Source organism: Ruditapes philippinarum, unplaced genomic scaffold, assembly GCF_026571515.1.
Source record: "Ruditapes philippinarum isolate M1 unplaced genomic scaffold, ASM2657151v2 ctg1319_1_1_1_1, whole genome shotgun sequence".
NCBI lineage: Eukaryota > Metazoa > Mollusca > Bivalvia > Venerida > Veneridae > Ruditapes > Ruditapes philippinarum.
Genome location: NW_026866837.1, coordinates 391871 through 412401, shown reverse-complemented (window position 1 = coordinate 412401; position 20531 = coordinate 391871). Strand labels below are relative to the sequence as shown.

Below are 20531 nucleotides of genomic sequence, written 5' to 3'. Positions count from 1 at the left end.
CGAAATAAAAATAATTCTTTTTAGTTAACATAGGATAAAGTAATAAAAGACAGATGGTCAGTTATGTATTCTTGAAAAATAATTGAGCCGCGTCATGACAAAACCAACGTAATGCGTTTGCAACCAGCATGGATCCAGACCAGCCTGCGCATCCGCATGGATCCTGATCAGACCGCGCGGATGCGCAGGCTGGTCTGGATCCATGCTGGTTGCAAACGCATTACGGTGGTTATGTCGTGACGCGGCTCAATTGTTTTGTACGACAAGTTGTAGTTGTTATTAGTTACGTCTGAATATCGTGAATGACACAAATTTTAGCAAAAAGCCACAGACGAAAGGATTTCTTCTTGTGAACTGTTTTATTTCACAACATCAAATACAGATGAAAAGCAGGTAATAATACTGATAAAAATAACAAGTTTATCGACATTATAAGTATGATAGGAAACACATCAAATACTCTTATGAATAGTTAACAATAATATTCGACTTGAGCAAAATCTAATAACGACACAAAATATAGATATAGCATAAATAAAAGCTTTGTCGTTTCAATCAATATATAATTCTTTTTTTTTAAATCATGTGCTAAAATAAATAAGATATATGTATATAGAATTATAAAATAAGAACATACAACAAAACAATCGTGCTCGGAAAACCCGAGCAGTATTTGTAGATATATCACAGAAATGTCGAATACTGATTCACAAAGTGAAGCTGCTTACATAAATATACAAAATGGTGACGAAGGAACTCTTGATTGAAGAATATACTAATAGATCTGGAGAAAGGGTCGATCCATTGGAAGCATAAAGTCATTTTAGCTTTATCCGTCAATTTTTGACTTAGTAGATATCGAAAAATATAGTTTAAAATATTTTAGTTGATTTTATCTTTTGGGCGTTTGTTTGTTTTTGTACTGTTGTTTTTTCCTTCTCTTTCTTTCTTCTCCGTGCGTTTGCCTTTATTATAAATGTAAATATTCTATAATTACTACAAAAACATGAAAGTACCCATTGAAAGAAATACAGTAGAATAATGTAACCATAAATGAATTAAAATCGTCGGGGCAAAGATGATTTTATGAACACATACTTTAACAAGCTTAGTGAAACTTGACAGTGGTTTCTGATCTAAAATATATAGAACTATTTTTGTATCATTTAAATAATATATTTCTGTATATACGTTTTGATTTTTGTATGCATATCATAAATTCTCAAATATTTAATTCATCGTTTTGTTAAGTGTAATGATTCGTGGATCAAACTTGAAAAGCGCTCGAAAAGAAAAGCCCATGTTGACGCCCCATCTTTTGTAGCACACCGCTCTGTGGGGTCTGGAACGTCTTTTCGTAACTTCCGGGACCAGGAACTCTCTATAAAATAACATAAATATTATATTGTTTGACATAGAACTGTAAAATTAAACTTTTTGCACATATGTTTAATTATTAAAAGAAAACATATTCAAATGAAGCACCTAAAGTACCTGTTGAACCTAACTGTAGTAGTAGCCAATGTTAACACTGTAATCACTTAAGTACAAATAATAGTGATAGCTGTAAAATAAATTGAAAAGTCTGTAAACCTTTGAATTTCTGATGTACTATACACTTATCATGCGATATTATTTTTGCTTATATAAACAGATCTACAGAGGGGGGTATGACTATAATAAGGGAATAGTTTCTGTCTATATATAGCCTAGACTAAAAAGTTTATGCAGCTTCAATTTGTTTCCTTTGAATAAATCATCAGATAATTTTTTCTACTTATTCAGTTTCTATAATAGATCGAATCCATTTTAATTCAACACTACATGATTCAATAAATTAAGGCTTGAACTAACTCCAAGTAAAAATTGTTAGGACAGCATTGTAAAACCTTTGTTACCAGAATTAGCCTTATTAGTGTTATGTCAACAAATCTACCCGTTAGTAATTATAACTTTAAAGTTTTTCCTGATTAGATAGATCCAATCTTTTAAACAGGCTCAGCTAAAACGAGCCTGCAACATTTTCAATTTTTAAGGTTTTGGCCGTGATTTAGGAAGACTGCTTTTCACTAGTTTCTAACACTTCTTGTATTCCAAGTAAGTCAAAACTTATGCCTACATATATCTATACATGTATTTAAATCTTTATGTGCGGATGAATTTTTCTAATAATTTAAGAGGTTGACAAAGAAATAAGGCAACCATAAGTATAGAGTGGTGGCTGGTTAGGCTGCACAGATGAGCAAGTTGGGCAAGTTTTATACCAACGACATAGGCATAGACATACTTCAGTGCTCTAAATTTTCAGACAGTGGTTGAAAAAAGTCAACTGAATGATCAAAAAGTGGTTGAAATAAGTCAACTGAATTTTCAAAAAGGGGCTGAAATAAGTCAACTGAATTTTCAAAAAGTGATTGAAATAGGAAACTGAATTTTCAAAAAGTGGTTGAAATAAGTCAACTGAATTTTCAAAAAGTGGTTGAAATAAGTCAACTGAATTTTCAGAAAGTGGTTGAAATAAGTCAACTGAATTTTCAAAAAGTGCTTGAAATAAGTCAACTGAATTTTCAGAAAGTTGTTGAAATAAGTCAACTGAATTTTCAAAAAGTGGTTGAAGTAAGTCAACTGAATTTTCAAAAAGTGGTTGAAATAAGTCAACTGAATTTTCAAAAAGTGGTTGAAATAAGTCTAGTGTTTTGTTGGCTGTAGAAGCAAAAGAGAAAACAGAGCAAGCAACGTTTGAAGACTGTTTATGAAAGTTTGGATTTCTAATTTTATTTCGCATTATCTAATCTAGTTTAATCTGCTGGAACCAAAAGTGATAAGCTTTTATCATCAGTATACATTCATATTTTATTTGCATCTTGTTATCAAAAACCCAATTAGTTTGAAAGGACTGTTCAAACTTTAACGCTAGGCAAATCTTCGCCAACGTAAGAGTTAAAATAGTCCAAGAAATCAGTGCACCTTCTGTGAAAAGCATGAAACTTTGCAAGGTGGTAGGAAATAGTATTTCAATTCATTTCAGCCTGGGATCCACTTTTTAAAAATCCAAGATGGCCGCCAAAATTCAAGATGGCCGCCAAAATGTACAAAGTACATGGGACAGGACAAAATGAAGTTATTTACGGCATGAAAATGATATAAATTGACATTGTAGGTCAAAAATGGTAATTTCTTGGAAAAATGCTTTAGTAGCATTGGTAGAAGATTCAATATGGCTTCCAAATCCAAGATGGCCGCCATTAAATAATGATTTTTGGACAAATTTCTATGATATAGATAATTTATATGATCAGCACTTTTCATACATATAACACACTAATAAACTGGCCATCCTGCACAAACATGCACACACAGGTGTACATTCACAGAGAAAAAACTTGCATTTATGGATAAAACCAGGCGAGCACATTATTTAGCTTGATATTTCAAATAATAGGGAGCGATATTGTACACAAAAGACGTCACTTTTTCCAGTTTGGCTAAGGTTTTGAATGGAAATTAGTTTTGTCAAAATTACATAATAGAATAGGTATAAACCTTATACACTTATTTATGAGCATAATAGATAGATGGTAATAGAAGGTATTAAAGGCCAATAACTCTATAATGGATTTTGACAGAATTATGGCCCTTTTAAATATAGAAAATTGTGTTGATTTTATTAAAGCTAGTGGAAATAAAGACTTTGTTTTAAGTCTGTTTGTTTGTTTCTTTGGTTTGACGGCGCAGCAGCACAATTTAAGTCATATGGGACCGAAACTGGTAAGATGATTTTGGCTATCATCGGGTGTTACAAATTTAGAGCAACCATGGGTCAAAACCACATCACTTGCCAGTAATTCGTACCCATTTAATCGCTATTTACGATCACAAAGAAATAAACAATTGCTTCAATTCTGATGCATCAACCACTCAGCCACAAGGGGCATTTGTTTTATGTCAGAAGTATAAAATCGTGCCAGCATATTCATCTGTGCAGTCTCATAGGACATTGAAATATCTGAAATGTTTTTTACATTTGAGACAATGGAAAAGTTCGAAATTCGAATAAGGGCAAATCTTTATACAATTATAACCATGTAAGAATTTGGTTTCCGTTTACTTGAAATGCGGACCATATACTGCCCACATGAATGTTTCTTTTTCTATGACATCAGTCATAACAAGTTCTTATAGCATGTTGTATTTGGAATTATTCTAAAGTGTAATATTAAGCATCTAATTTTAAGGGTTTAGTTTCTAGCTAGATTTTTATCAAGTTGACATGGAATACTTGCCGTGTTCTGCTGTGGAAAATACAAGGTGTGATTAATGATGATTTATGAAAAATCTTACGAATCATTCTATGCATTTTCCATTCATATTAAATCATATTTATCACTTTAACATCATAATTAATAAAATATATATATATAAACATTCTACATGTATTCATGTATATAAAGCAAATATAAATGCAATGTCTAACAAAAAGTGTAGATTTTAAAGTTATTTTAAGCATCCTTTAGATGATGTTTTGACTTTGTTAAACAGAAAGGAAATAACAAAGCAGTTGTGATGTAACTAAATGGAACATATTAAACTACGTTTGTGTTTGTCGGTAAAAAAGACAGAATAATGTGGCTTTCTAAAACTGTCGGCTTTATTATGCCTTCACAATTTTCAAATGTATAAAAATTTACAAAATATACAAATAATTTGAACATTAATTTATTCACTAGCAATTACAATTTTACAATACGTAAATAGAAAAAAACTGTGTATAGAAGAATTTAGAATATACTGCATAGCTTAAATTAATGATGTTTAAGTTAGAAATGAAAAAGTACGAAGAACACATTCGTAATTTTTGTAATATAAGATTTTATGAAAAAGATAAATTGGATTGTGAAATGATAACGTACCGTATGTGAACTTGAGAATCTTGGGGTTTTCGACTTAAAACTAGATGAAATGGCTCTCTTCCCTGGTGCCAATTGCATGGATTCATAATTGCCAGGGGCTGGACCTTCTCGCTGAATAAAAAGGTACAGAATATCCTATTGAAAATAAGTTGATGATAAATGTATACTGTAGAAATTCCATTGGAAAAATAATGTACTTCATTAAACTTGTACTGTTCCGTCGTGTATTTTTTGTAATTTAACATCGAACAAATTTCTCACAATGGTTTGACAGTATAGGCCTACCCTGTAATTATATTGAAATGATTTCATATTACATATTTAGGTGGATAATATTACAATATATTTGTATGTTATATATTCTAATAATTATACTTATAATTAACTGAGAAGTATGATTAAGCCGTATAACAAATATGTCAATATAAGTTAAAGTTTGTACCGGTTTAAACTGTATTGTTGGAAATCTCCTCGCCTGTGATTTGAACATACTATGTCTGTAATACCAAAAAATAATGTCCTCTTTATTCATTCATCAAAATGTAATACTTAGTATCAGCATAATTATATAAACGAACATCAAAACATAGTGTACAATTTATGTCTATTGTATAGTATATTCCTAAATTACTTTTATAAAGAATTGACAGTATTAAAAGTGTTGCCCCAATACAACAAGAATACGAGAACTGCCAGTATAAAATGTAAATGTTATATCTTGAAAAAGTACGTTTAAGATTATCATTATAAATAAACAAATCTAAATAAATAGTTTGTCTATAATATATTTATGCAATAGAATAAAGAAAAGTGGAATCCCTAAAGAACGCCCAAAACGACAAAATTAAAAATGTTGCAGGCTCAGTTTGATTTAGCCTGTTCATAGACGGTACTGGAAAGTGCAATTTACCGTCTATGACCCCTAGCACCGGCTAAAGCGGAATGCAACATTTAAACATGAAAATAGTGAGATTTTGAATTTAGAAACATCAGCACGAGGGTTCAAAGGTAAAAGGTTATAACTGCCACTTTTGCCGAAATTGACTTTTTATGTTTTTTACAATGTACTAATTGTCCTTTATGTCTGACGAAAATATTATATAGGGTTAGCGCACGTTTTTCCGTGTTATAACGTCTGCAGAGTCCCGAGGAACGGTTGGTGCCCGAGCCCGGTAGGGCGAGGGCTCCAACAGTTCCGAGGGACTCTGCAGACTTTATAACACGGAAAAACGTGTGTTGACGCTATTATAGCATAAAATTTTCAAACAGATTCGTGATGTGTAGTTTATACAAAACACAATTACATTAAATTCTTGTGCTTGGACGGTATTTATCCAATTCTATGTTTTACGTATGCGTTTCATTTTTCCGGGGCCAACAACTTGGAAAATTCTCGGAACCGAACGAAGAATTTAATTGATTTAACAAAGCTTGGCCTTTGGAGATTTATTTTCTCAAGAAAAAAAAACGTTACATTACTCTACCCTCTACCCAAGACAAAACATGACCCTCAGAAATTCTTAGAATTATTTCAGATTGACGGTAGAAAAAGGATCAGTGACATCAGAATCGGTTTTTTTTTTTTCAAGCAAACAAGTTTATAAAAAAATCAGGCACTAAGCATTATTCTCTCAAAGAAATATAAAGAGCATTTATCAACATTAACATAAATAAAAAAACATTTTCTCATATTAATTTTGTGTTATCTAGTTTTGTAAGTTAACCGGAGTGTTAAACTGAATGACAGGTAGATTCTACTGTATTTGTTTACATTGACAACTGTCCGTTTCTTAGAAAGGGCGACAACCAAGATTAGCACTGATGTCTATACGCCGTTTTTTCCGGCATAGTTACTTGAATATGCGACTGAGGCCCTCGAATCAATAAATTTCAATATAACAAGAGCGCATGACTCTTTGGCAAACAGTCCAAATCGTCATTTTTTGTTTGTTTGTTTACTGGGCCCTGTATGTATTGCGCATAGGTGAAACCGGGCTATAACAAGAGCGCGTGACTATGTTAACACATGGTTTTGGTCCCGTTATAACATGGGCAAAAGAGGGAAAAATAGCCGATTTTATGCTATAATATAAATATTCAATCCTTATAAGGGCAAAACGTTAAAAAGTATTTTGTAATAACTTCTTTTCTACAAATTATTTAGGGATAAAAGGTTCTAAGTGTACTTATTACCTGTTGTTTACTTGTTGTTCTACATGTTGTGAAGAATCTGTAGTGGAAAAAGGTTATAAGTGATTTTATCACCTTTTCCCCCTGACAGAATACTGCATTCATACAGTTCACAGGCACTATCTGTTATCTCTTTTCCCAAGAGATTTATCTTTTAGATTTAAATGCAGTGAGAATATAACCGAAGATGAAAGACGGAAAATATTCAGTACATACTGGTCAATGGGTGATTACATAAGTCAGAGGCAATTCATTTGTTTCCATGTTGCCAATAAAGAACCAGAGAAGGTATCTAAACAGAGTACAAAACAAAGAACTATTTCGACTTTGTTTTTCTTCACAGATGGTGGCAAAGACTTTTTTCTAAAAACACTCCATGTCGGTTCCAAAACAGTTGCAAATGCAGTTAAGCACATAGTGGCAGGGTTATATGTTGGAAATGACAAGAGAGGGAAAGCTGTGCCTGGAAATAAAACCACGGAATATCACAGATCATTTGTAAAGAAACACAACGAAAGTTTTCCGACTGTTGAATCACACTACACACGAAGACTCCAACAGGAAGTATCTAACGCAAGATTTAAATATAAAACGAATATACTCACTGTATGTAGAAAAATGAATGGGAAACAATAGAGGGTGTGTTTCAGAGCTGTGTACAGAAACATTTTCAGTACAGAATATAACTTGTCTTTCTTCCATCCTAAGAAAGATCAATGTCCACTCTGCAATCTGTATGACACTTTGAGAATAGAAGATAGACTAGATGAGGCAACAAAAGCAAAATATTAGGCACACCAAGTGACCAAGAAAGAAAAAAACAGTACTAGAATGGAAAAATCAGCCGATAAAGAACGCACAAAGAAAGATCCAAAGTTTTCTGTGTTGGTATTTGATATCCAGGCTGTTTTGACAACACCATGCAGTTTAATTGGTGAACTTTATTACAAAAGAAAACTGTGTTGTTGCAATTTGTCATTCTATGAACTGGGAAATGGTAACGGGACTTGTTATCTGTGGGATGAGACACATGGGGAAACGAGGCTCGTGCGAAGTAGGAACTTTTGTGTACTTGTATGTAACTTCTGTTGCAAGTAAGACATCTGGTATTGAAGAAGTGACATTATATAGTAATGCATGTGGAGGACAGAATTGCAATCAGTTTGTTGCAAGTTGCTTAGTTCGCTGTGTCCAAGCTATTCCTCACATCAAGTATATAAACCACAAATTTCTCGAAAGTGGCCATTTAGAAATGGAATGTAATTCCGTACATGCATCTATCGAGCATGCAAAAAGCCTCACAATAGTTCATGTTCCATCTCAGTGGGAAACAGTTATATCATTAGCACGCCGGAAGCAACCATATATTGTCGTTCCAATAAAATACACTGACATAGTAGATTACAAGTTGTACAAAAAACAAAACTTTGGCTCAATGAAAATCGATGTTGATGGTGAATGTGTTAATTGGCTTAATATAAAATGTATTCAAGTTCGTAAAGACAAAGAATACAGTATTGTTGTGAGCTATGGTTTTGATGTTAGTGAGTTCAAGGAAGTTAGGTTAATGCAGAAGAAGAACAGAAGCAAAGAAAAGTCTCTTAAGGCTCCACGAAAGGCTTATACAGAGAAGCTTCCAATATCTGCTGCAAAAAAGCTGATTTGATGTCACTTGTTGCCTCTGGGACAATTCCGAAGGAGTGCGAATCATACTATGAGTCATTGCCATGCAGCAAATCTATAAAAGACAAACTTCCAGTGCCTTCTGTTAGTGAGAGTGAAGAAGATGAGTGAAGGTCATGGAATAATTAATGACAAACATTCACATTTTGTGACATGAAACAGTAGTCTTTATTTACTTAACTATGATATGGGTCACTAATTTCCTTAATTGCTGATGTCTGGGGTTTGTTTGACTTCAGTTCGATTATATACCAGAGAACAGTGTTTTGTGAACATTTATGGACAATTTTCGTTGTGAGTGATCGGGAAGGATATTTTGATAGGATTCTGTGATTTGGAGGTGACTGACTTTATTTTTGGGAACTCTATTGATAAACTTTGTAGATTCATGTAGTATTGGCGATCTATTTTTAGTAACACTACCTGTACTTTACTATTGTATCGATAACCGGTCAATCAGCTATAGTGTAAACCTCCGATTACCTGGATTTTCGTCACGCTTGAATAGAGCGCACTCGCACTATTACTGACTGGATAGACAGAGTCGTTATTAAGTGTTCGCTATGGAGAAACCGAGCGTTAAATCGAGCGATGCCCAGGAATACGTTGATTCAGTGATGTTATCACAACGTATAGAACGTATTGCCACACCAGTACAAAGTGGCAGAAAACGTAATGCTTCTGAACCGCTTGATTCGACAGTAAAAAAGGCTCGGACGCTATCCACTGCAAGACGAACCCTCTACAATGAAGAACCCACCCCAGCTCCAAGAAACATTGTTGTAGCTCATGCGGATGTACATGCAAATGGTAACCCGTCGGTAGAGCACTTGATCAACAAACTGTCGGCGGATATGCATATGCTTTTCGGCTCTATCACAGAACGCATGGATAAACTTGAAAGTGGTATTGAGCAGAAAATAGCTAATAAAGTGTCCCAAATTCTGGACAAAAGAGTGAATACTGAACTTAACCGTATCCGTAAAGATGTCGACGATAAATTATTGTCTATGAAAGATTCACTCCGTGACGAGATAACCGAGGAATTGGATGTCATTAAGGCTAGAATAGACAGCTTGCCAGTAAGAGACGTGCAGAGTCAGCAAAGGTCTACAGCGGATGACAGGTCTCTAAACGTGGTTATTCGTGGACTCTCGGAGACTCAAGGAGAAGATACGAGGGCAAAGGTTAACAAACTCATCCGTGATGGGCTAAAAATAAGAGACATATCTTGTTCTACGGCATCCCGGAAGAAATCATCCGTAGAATCAAAGCCGGGAGTTATTATAGCCCAATTCAGCACACATGAAGATAAACGAAAGGTTATGTCTGCAAAGCGTGACTTGAGAAAAAATCAACAATATGAGCATGTTTATATTAACCACGATCTATCTTCAGCAGACAGGTTGATGTCCAGCAACTTCCGGACTATTCTTAATGCACTCCACAAAAGTGACTTATCAGTGAAAGGTTCTCGTGTGGTGCGCACTAATAATAGAGAAAGCGCGAACTCTACTGGTTTTCAGAACCGTGACAGTCAGCGTTCTAACAGTCGTGATCGTGACTCTCGTGATCATCACGATAACAGTGATCGGTATAGTGCGCGACCAGGTGGGGATCACAGCGGATGGTCGAAATCGGCACCAAGAAGTAACGGGCGCGGAAGGAATGGTGGTTACCGTGGACAAAACCGCCGTGGGTCCTACTAGGTGAAATGCGGGTTTTGGAATGTGCGCGGATGGAGTATGGACAGTGACTGTGATAATTATATTTTACGTGAATCTTGCCTTTTAAAATGTGACCTTGATATTTTAGGAATTGCAGAAACTCATCTTTTACATGATAATGTTTTACAAGTAGAAGGTTATAAATGGTTTGGTTTAAACCGTACAATAATACACAAGCGTGCCAAGTTAGGATCCGGGGGTATTGGATTTTTAGTTAAAAACCAATTGTTTAATGTTTTTGATATTAGTATTGTGCAAAATTCATTTGAGGGCATTTTGTGGTTAAAATTGGTACATAAATTACTAAAGATGCGATATTTCCATGTGTATGTTATTTACCTCCAGAGAATTCTTCTCGTTATTTTGACGTACATGCATTTTATGATAATATTTTAGCAGATATATATAGATTTCAAAATGAAGGTGTGGTGTATGTTTGCGGAGATTTTAACAGCAGATGTGGAGATTTAGAAGATTTCATTTGTGGAGTTGATAGTTTACCGCCCCGTGATGTCATAGATTTTGTAAAAAATTCTTATGGGGAACTTTTTATTGATTTTCTGATTAATACAAATATGTGTATGCTTAATGGAAGGAACTGTATTAAAAATGATTTTACGTCTATTTCTGTTAAAGGTACAGCTGTAGTCGATTATTGTGTCACGTCTCACGAAAATTTAAAATTGTTTAAAGATTTTTGTATTGTACGTGTTACAGATTTGATAAATAGTATTGATTATGTGAACACTACAATGCCAGCTAGTATCCCAGACCATTCGTTACTTATGTGGAATATTAACTACGAGACAAATGTCAATATAAGTAAAAGTAATACTATTTCGATAGATGCCAGTAGTTCTTTTGATAAGTTTGAATTACGTAATATACCTAATGATTTTTTAAATAGTCTTGATACTACAGAACAAATAAACACTGTTATAGAAAAGTTAGAATCAGGTATTAACACCCAGACTGATATTGATAATATATATTTGGATTGGTGTAATATTGTTAAAGATAACATGTATAGTAAATTATCATATAAAACGGTAAATATTAGTAGCTCTCATAGAAAGCGAAGAGCTGGTAAGCCATGGTGGTCTGATAAGTTATCAGATCTTTGGAATATTATGTGTCATAATGAACGCAAATGGCTTGATTGTAAGAATAGAAGTGATAAGTTACATCTTAAATCTGTGTATATTTCTAGTAGAAAATGTTTTGATCTTGAGGTTCAGCGTTGCAAACGTATTTATTGGTATTCTATGCAGAATGACTTGTTAAACGATTGTAAAGTTGACAGTAATCAGTTTTGGAAATCAATAGGAAAAATTGGGATAGGCTATTCGAAAAATAAACAAATACCAATGGAAGTACGTTTGGATAACGGTGATATATCGTCTACTGTCACAGATGTACTCCAAAAATGGAAAACGGATTATAGTTCTCTCTTTAAAGAGTATGATGCACCTCCTCTTTTAGATTTTTTGCAAGACCCTGATTCTTCTGATAATGTTTCTTTTAATGAACGAATATCAATTTTTGAGGTTAAAAAGGCCATTTCTAGTGCGAAAATAGGAAAAGCTTGTGGGGCTGATAATATCCCGACCGAGGTTTTGAAAAATGATACGACAGTGTATTTTCTTCATGTATTATTTAATGTTATTTTTGACAGCGGAGTTGTTCCTGGTATATGGGGAAAGTGTATTATTAACCCAATTCCCAAGTCTTCTTCTGCGGACCCTAGAGATCCTCTTTCATATAGAGGTATATCTTTAGCTCCTGCAGTATACAAATTATATTGTTCGGTTCTTAATGATCGTCTTAGTACCTGGGCTGAAGAAAATGAAAAACTGGTAGACGAGCAAAATGGGTTTAGAAAGAAACGCACAACTATTGATCAAATTTCTTCATTGAGTAATCTAATAGATACTAGGAAAAAGCTAAAGCAATCAACATTTTGTGCATTTATCGACTTTAGAAAAGCTTATGACAATATTAATAGAAATAAGTTATGGAAAAAACTTCATGATAGTGGTATATCAGGGAAAATGTTAACAGCCGTAAGATCACTATATTCTAATGTCTCGTCATGTGTTCGTGTAAATTCTTATAAAACTGACTGGTTCAGTGTACATTCTGGCTTAAGACAAGGCTGCACCCTGTCCCCTCTGCTGTTCAATCTGTACATTAATGACCTTGCTGTGTATCTTAAGTCTTTGAATATTGGTGTGTCTATAGAAAGTGAAATTATAAGCATTTTGTTATATGCAGATGATATTGTTCTGTTAGCTGAAAATAAACATGATTTGCAAGTTTTGCTAAATGCTTTGAGTGAATGGTGCAATGTTAACGATATGCAAATTAATTGTACAAAAAGTAATATTGTTCACTTTAGACCACCCTCTGTACAAAAGGTTGATTTTGTTTTCAAATGTGGTAATGAAACTCTTGATATTGTTGATAGATATACATACTTGGGTATAGTTTTGACCGAACACCTCGATTTTAATGTAACAGCCAGGACAATTGCTCAAAGTGCAAGCCGTGCATTGGGTTTGGTAATTGCCAAATGTAAATTAATAGGTGGAGTACCTTTTAATGTATTTACTAAGTTATACGACTCCTTAGTTTGGCCTGTAATAAGTTACGGTGCAGCAGTGTGGGGCTGTCGATCTTTCTCCTGTATAAATGCTGTTCAGAATAGAGCAATGAGGTATTTCCTAGGCGTCGGCAAATATACACCTAATGCGGCTTTAGCAGGAGAAATGGCTTGGCAGCCCCCCGTTGTTCGCCAATGGAAAACTATAGCTTCTTATTGGGCCTGTATTTGTAACACCCGTTCTACTCGTATTAATAAGCGAATTGCAGTTTGGGCAAGTGTTAAAGCTGGTACATCATGTAAAAACTGGTTCTTTTCTGTGAAGAAGCAAATAAATGATTGTAATTTAGTCAACTGTTCTGATGTAAATGTAAATGTTTCTAAAGCCTACATTGTTGAAGGTATACAATCATATATGACAAACAAGTTTATTGCTGAATGGCTTGAAACTATCAATAGGACCACGAGTGTTACTGGTAGAGGTGGTAACAAGCTTAGAAATTATTGTACATATAAGTCAGAATTTACCACAGAGCACTATTGTAATATGATTATGCCTCCCCAGCATCGCTCAGCATACTGTAAATTTCGTTGTGGGGTAGCGCCTATTCGAATTGAAACTGGGAGATTCGAAAATTTAAATATAGAAAATAGAACATGTCCGTTTTGTCAAGCAATTGAAACTGAAAGTCATGTTATTTTCGATTGCCCTTTGTACAATGACCTTAGAATTTCTTTGCTAAATACAATTTTGTCAATAGAACCAAACTTCTACGATATGCAGGATATTGATAAGCTGAAACTTGTATTTTCAAATCATTCACTTATTAGAATTTGTGCCAAAACCTGTAATGATATTTTAAATAGGAGACAATTTTATCTGTGTAAATAATGTAATTTCTTTTTATGTGATATCTATATCTTTTAACTTCTCCTAGGAAGTAGATGCTAATCTGTTCATCCACGATCTGATCGGGGTGATACCTGATTCTTTAACACATTTTTTTGAATTGCGCAATAGTGCCTTTTTTCCACATTCAGTTTTTTTATCGTCGTGTATTTTAATGATTTTTTATTTAACGATTAGCGTCTGCTTCTTAGCTTTAACGATATAAGCATGCATATAGTATATATAGCAGTAATTACGTAAGTCTTTTTATTCGTTGAATTGTTACTAAAGTCTCTTATAACTCAATATATGAGTGGCAATGTACTTTTTAAATCATGTTATATGTGTTCTATGTATATTGTTGTATGTATGTACATTGATGAGACTAAAATAAAGATTGAATATTCAAAATAAATGAAAATTTGTAAACTATGATTTTAGTGCGTATTTTCCTAACTTTTTAGTTATCATTTTATTTCTGTTGAATCTAAATATCGAGCAGGTACATATTTTATATATCTATGAATGAAATTGTCAATTTTGTGTACGCGTATTATTGTGCATGTGTGTTAATGACACTACGTTAGGTTCTTCAAAGTATAGACATAATTAATAAATTTGCAACAGTAACAATAACTGCAACATCTAAATTCTTTTCAGAGGAACAAGGCTATAACTGCACTTATAACCTTTTACCACAATTTATCTGGAACTTTTATTGCTAAACCTTCAGAAGTAAAAGAGCGTAAGTGCAGTTATTACCATTTACCTCCCAACCTTGTTGTCTTGACAGGATCTAAGTACATTTATTACCTTTTACTTCTGTAAAATGATATTATTTTGATCTTAGAACTTTAAAACAAACTATAATTACAGTGTTTTATCAGCACCAAGCAAGGTAAACTTAACAAAATATGATCTAATGCAGTCAACAAATATGGGAGAATCAAATTTTTTTTTAAAAATATTCCGGAAAATAAAGTTGTATTAAAATATATTTTTTTTTTGCGTTTTTCTCGAAATCTAGAAAATGGCAGTTATTACCTTTTACCTTTGAACCCTCGAGCTGCAGATGTGTGCAACTGATCAATGGATTTCATTCAGTCGTAGTTGTTTTTATCATCTTTACTGCTATAAATTCAATAAGGAGTGTTTAGTGAGTTAAATTGATGTGCTTTGAATGCCATCTGTACTTTTCTTTTGACATTTTTTGTTATTCACTTCTGGTCTACGAAAGCCAACAGGTCATATGAAAAACCACTTACTTGGATGGTTGTTTTTCTATTGTAAGGGTTAAATATTTTTCTACACCGTATGCATTTGGAGATACGTTAACATCCTGAAAAGATACATATCCAACTTATGTTTAAGAAAAATGTATCAATTTTGAGTGCATTGTTGTTAGAATAATGCAAGGTTCGGGTACAAATGCGCAGGAATATAATCACAAAGGCTGATAGGTCTGAGTGATTAATTACAAAGCATTTGAACAAGAAACCGTGCATTACTCTACAACAATGCACTCAAAATTGATAAAATTGAACAAGTATTATCTATTTCTATTCTAAATGCTAATAAAAAAGAAAATTGATAAAAAATATGTTGAACTATGAAACAAATGTTGTATATAGTTTATTCAATGTATTCTGAAATTACAAACGATTTGGGCACGTTTTAAAATAACGAATAAAGTAGAATATTTCCATGAAAAGCACACACAATGATGTTTCTTTAGTACTTTTATGAAAGGCCAAGTGTACTTTGTACATAGGTATACTTGGAAATATTTTTGTTCTGATTTATTTAAGTGGCATTGATTCTTGGACATTCATCATCTTTAAAAAAATATCAAACAGTAAACGCTACCTTGTCTTTGCGTCCAAAATTAAGGACGTCAAATTTGTCTCTCTGGCCAGTTTTAAAACCATATGTCGCCGGGTCCTTTTCAAATCTGTAAATAAGATTATCAACATCTGAACAAATTAGCCAATTCAAATCGATAAAATGATTATATTTATTGTCATTACTTATAGTGTCAGGTGTTTTCGTTTCATTTTACTCATACAGATATACGGACACGTATTAAAATACATGTAGATGATGAAGTTTCTAAAAATAATAATGATAAAAAATAAAGAAAATACTGATTTTGATCTAGTTTTTTCTCTGCGCAGTAACTTTAACATACGCTTAAAAGCTCCGTCGATACCACTTATATAAGTGTCTTCATCTTATCTTTTTTAAGGAATTACCTTTTTAAAAAATCCTGCGATTCATAAGCGCCAGGTAAAAGCACGGCGCCTTTTCCGTGTGGATGGGGATCCATCTTCCTACCATCGGATTTGAACCTGTATGTATTTGGTCTTTTTTCTAAATCATACAACAAGTGCTGGGATTCCATCTCATAGGCTCCAGGAATTGGTGTTTCCTATATATAAGCATATATGTTTATACATTTATATGTTGCAAACTGAAACAAATTATAACCGTTATGAATTGTAAATCATAAGAACATATAGCATTGATTTAGTTTACGTAAATGAAAACTCCTGCTTATTTCTTATGAACGTTTTAAGCCCAAAAGTAACCTATGGCTCACAAATAAAATTAATTTGAATGCCAATAAAAGGTATGGATATGACTGAAACCACCATTATTTCTTTTTTTTTTTTTAAATCGTTATTTTTTCTGAATAAAAAACGTTATAGAAAACTTTGTCGATAGTTAGAGCATATTTCTAACAATACCAAAACAATTATACTAAATGCAGACGCTTTCAAGAGACTGAAAAAGAACGCAGTTTTGATATTGTAGTATCTATATATTACCCGGATGTAAGTCCTCCACCATCCTTCTCTACCAGATGCCTCAGTTTCATACTCTTCACTGAGGGCCTTGCGGTTCTGTAAAATAAAACGTCCATAACAATACAGCAAGAAAGATATTGTACATTTAAATTGATAATTACGGTTGGTAGAAATATGCACTACATGTACATGTAAAGTGTCATGATGATATCTGTAAGTCAATGAATGATACAATTTTAGCCGCGTCACGACAAAACCAACATAATGCGTTTGCGACCAGCATGGATCCAGACCAGCCTGCGCATCCGCGCAGTCTGATCAGGATCCATGCTGTTCGCTTACAAGCCCTATTACAAGTAGGGAAACTGACAGCGAACAGCATGGATCCTGATCAGGTCACTAAGAAGTGGTTCTGTGTTCGCTGCTGTATAAACACATCTGCGGATGTTTGTAACTTCTAAATTAAACACCATGTTCATTTATAAATGTTGAGTTGTTCTCCTTTAGGCGGTGCTAGGGGTGTGGACCGTAGATTGCGTTTATCGCTCCTGTCATTAAACAGGCGCAATCAAACCGACCCAACATTATTTTCATTCTTTTCAAATTTTATCGTTTTAAGCTTCTCCTTATTCTCTTTAGGTTTCCGTTACATATGAGCCGCGTCATGACAAAACCAACATAATGGGTTTGCGACCAGCATGGTTCCAGACCAGCCTGCGCATCCGCATAAATAAATGTTCTGTTCTGTTCTGTTCTGATCAGGATCCATGCTGTTCGCTTACAGTTTCTCTACTTGTTATACAGTTTGTAAGCGAACAGCATGGATCCTGATCAGACTGCGCGGATGCGCAGGCTGGTCTGGAACCATGCTGGTCGCAAACCCATTATGTTGGTTTTGTCGTGACGCGGCTCATATAATGGTTCTTACTTTTAAAAGTCGTACAGGAAAATGACATAAAAGTGCCACTTACATTCTACCGTTTTTAACATAGATTCAATAACATATTGTAATAAGGCACATAATCATTCTTCTTGGATACAACATACAACAACGTTTGTAATTATTAAAAATTTGTGTCATAAACTTTAAACAAAGGCAAAGTATTTTTTAATATCAAACTTTTTAGAATGTAAAGGCAACGTATTTGTTAAAAGTTTATTAAAATGTTTATCTCTATTTACACAATTAGAATACAAAAAAGTTTGTTTATTTAGGTGTTAATAGTCCGTGGAAGCCCTTATTTCTACATATATGTATTAATTAAATGATACATGTATAATAAATTATAATGTTTTGTTAGCATAAATATAAACATGCCGTTTTCAGCAGATAAGAACTCCTATTTTAAATGCTGTATGAATTTGGGCTATACATTTGAATGTCAGATATAATAATACGGTGTAAATAATTTAATCCTTTATTAATCCAACAAAAGCCGTATAACGACACCCGTTTGTAGTTGGACAAGGTTTTAGTTCATATAAAAACACAAATCTACCAAAGGATTTAGTTTAAGTTTACGAGTATTGATTGAAAATTGCAAAATTTTTTTTTTCAATTTTCATGACTTTAAAACTTGTATACTATCTTAGTTATAATAGCTTTTGTTAGTTTATAACATATATTTACAAGTCGAGTCGAAATAACGTGTATTTATATAATGACGAAGAACAATCAATGTGTAATTTGATAAAGTGTTATCTTAAAATATTTGTAAATGAAAAATAAACAATAAGTAAAAAACTTTAACTAACCTCCCATGGGTGACGGTGAATTTTGCTGCTAGATGTAACATTATGTCGAGATTTTCTGGCAGGAGCACTGTATGATTTTCCTGGTGTCACGATTACTGTTGCTGTCGTTTTCATTGTTTTGGGGATATTTTTATTTTAGTTTTCTTTAATTTCAATTTTAATTAATCTCCAATCTGTGTTTAAGTAATTGTTAATAATAATCCAATATTTAGCCGCCGTGTATATATTCTTGTCTCATTTTAGAATCGTTAGGCTGCAACTATTTAAATAAACACACATTTAAGTTTAAATGTTTCATTTAAAAAGACTAATCGATAGGTAGTTATGAAAATATACGATAAGGTTCGAGTGGTTCCGATTATTCATTGATCAGCGAACTCGAGCGCGTCCTTGACTACCGAAGGTCTAGTTGATCACACGTTTAAAAGCAGACGACATTAAATAGAATGAAAGTTTATGATGCGATAACTTTTTCTTTGTAGTGTCAATCTATTTCTTCGATTGCAATGAAATAATCTGAAAGATAATGGATAAATAAATACATTGTTTATTTATTGTTGAAAGTAAATAATAAATCATAGTCTTATCACGTTAGTTAAACAAGCTATAGGCAGACGTTTTAAAACATTTAAGGTAAAATTTTGAATTCCATAGTTCTTTAATATATAGCGGCGTATTTAATTATGAATAAATAAAAAATGGTTAAAATAAGTATTCACCTTTTAGAACAGTATTCGCTACACGTATGAATATAATTATTCTGATTTTATTTTCCTTGCCAGTGTATGAATAATTAATCATACCTATTGTATTTGCATACGTTTAAAATAATTCATAAGACTATACGCATATATACATGAAATTGAGTCAATACATAAATAAATATTTATGACAAGGGGTGTAATCAGAACAAATTAGCAATGAAACAGTTACGATAGATTTATCTCCCCTATCCATATACAAGAACCCTTAATTCTATTATATATTAGTCCTTGCTTCTGATACAGATATAAAATTTTGACATACAACCGCGTTATGATTTTTCAATCATTATTTGATAAAGAACAATCCTAAATATTGTGGACTTGGCAAAAAAATATCAAAACATTTTTTTTTTCATTTTATTATTTTCTCAGAGTAAGTATATGTATAAGGTGTTTCATCAGGTAATTCATGAATTAATGCAGTTCCAAACACACAAGCACATAATTAAGCCTTCATTTTGTGTAGAATAGCGTGGTTGGAAATAAGATCAAAGTTTCTCTTCAAGCCCGAAGAATACATTATTATAGCTCTTTTGTTAACGTCATTGTTGCTTGTATTAACATGCACAAAGATTTCTGTATCTTAAATAATTTCAAAATCTATGAAACCAAATGCTTTCATTATATATGTAATACGTGCAGACTACATTTAATTGTTGATTAAGCAATAGTATCTGGTCTGGTTACAGTTCTTGGTTACCTTCGACGTGAAACGCGAACTAATTACTGGTACATAGTCTGAAATTTAAACATTCTGTCTGGTTACATAAGTAAATTACTATACTTACATATATATGCGCATGAAGGAACAAACATTTCCTCCGTCTTTTTCTAATGAAGACTTACTGCCTTTACTTGTGCAGTGTCATTTTAGTGGATTTTATTCTGTTTTCTCGCAATTTACAAATAGATTTCGTGCCTAGCAGACTGGCGTTTCCGCGAGTTTTACCCATGCCGGAAATTTCATCTGGCATGGGGGTGCCAGATGAGTCGCGTGCCAAACAACAACGTCATTTTAGCGCACTTTATGAATGAAGGAAACTATGTGCTTAGGATGACATCATTTTGCCGTTGTTTTTAAAGTTGTTAGTTCATACGCTGTTGTAAGAAAATAGTTATGGATGAAATGACTTTAATTTCCATGACATGTTTGCGGTTCGGATCGGAATATCCGTTCCTCGGGAACCCGACCATGGGCGGTAAC

General features: G+C 33.3%; 1 protein-coding gene across 1 annotated transcript; it reads right to left on the bottom strand.

The window, feature by feature from the left end:
* Positions 1-340: 340 nt before the first annotated feature.
* On the bottom strand, positions 341-20309 carry LOC132733853 (protein STPG4-like). The gene is made up of 9 exons (XM_060720574.1): positions 20116-20309; positions 18564-19079; positions 16830-16904; positions 16254-16429; positions 15868-15952; positions 15267-15340; positions 5353-5407; positions 4911-5021; positions 341-1381 (listed from the first exon to the last, which is right to left on the bottom strand). Exons 2-9 carry the CDS (start codon positions 18675-18677, stop codon positions 1268-1270), a joined length of 804 nt encoding a protein of 267 aa, XP_060576557.1. The 5' UTR covers positions 18678-19079; positions 20116-20309; the 3' UTR covers positions 341-1267.
* Positions 20310-20531: the final 222 nt, after the last annotated feature.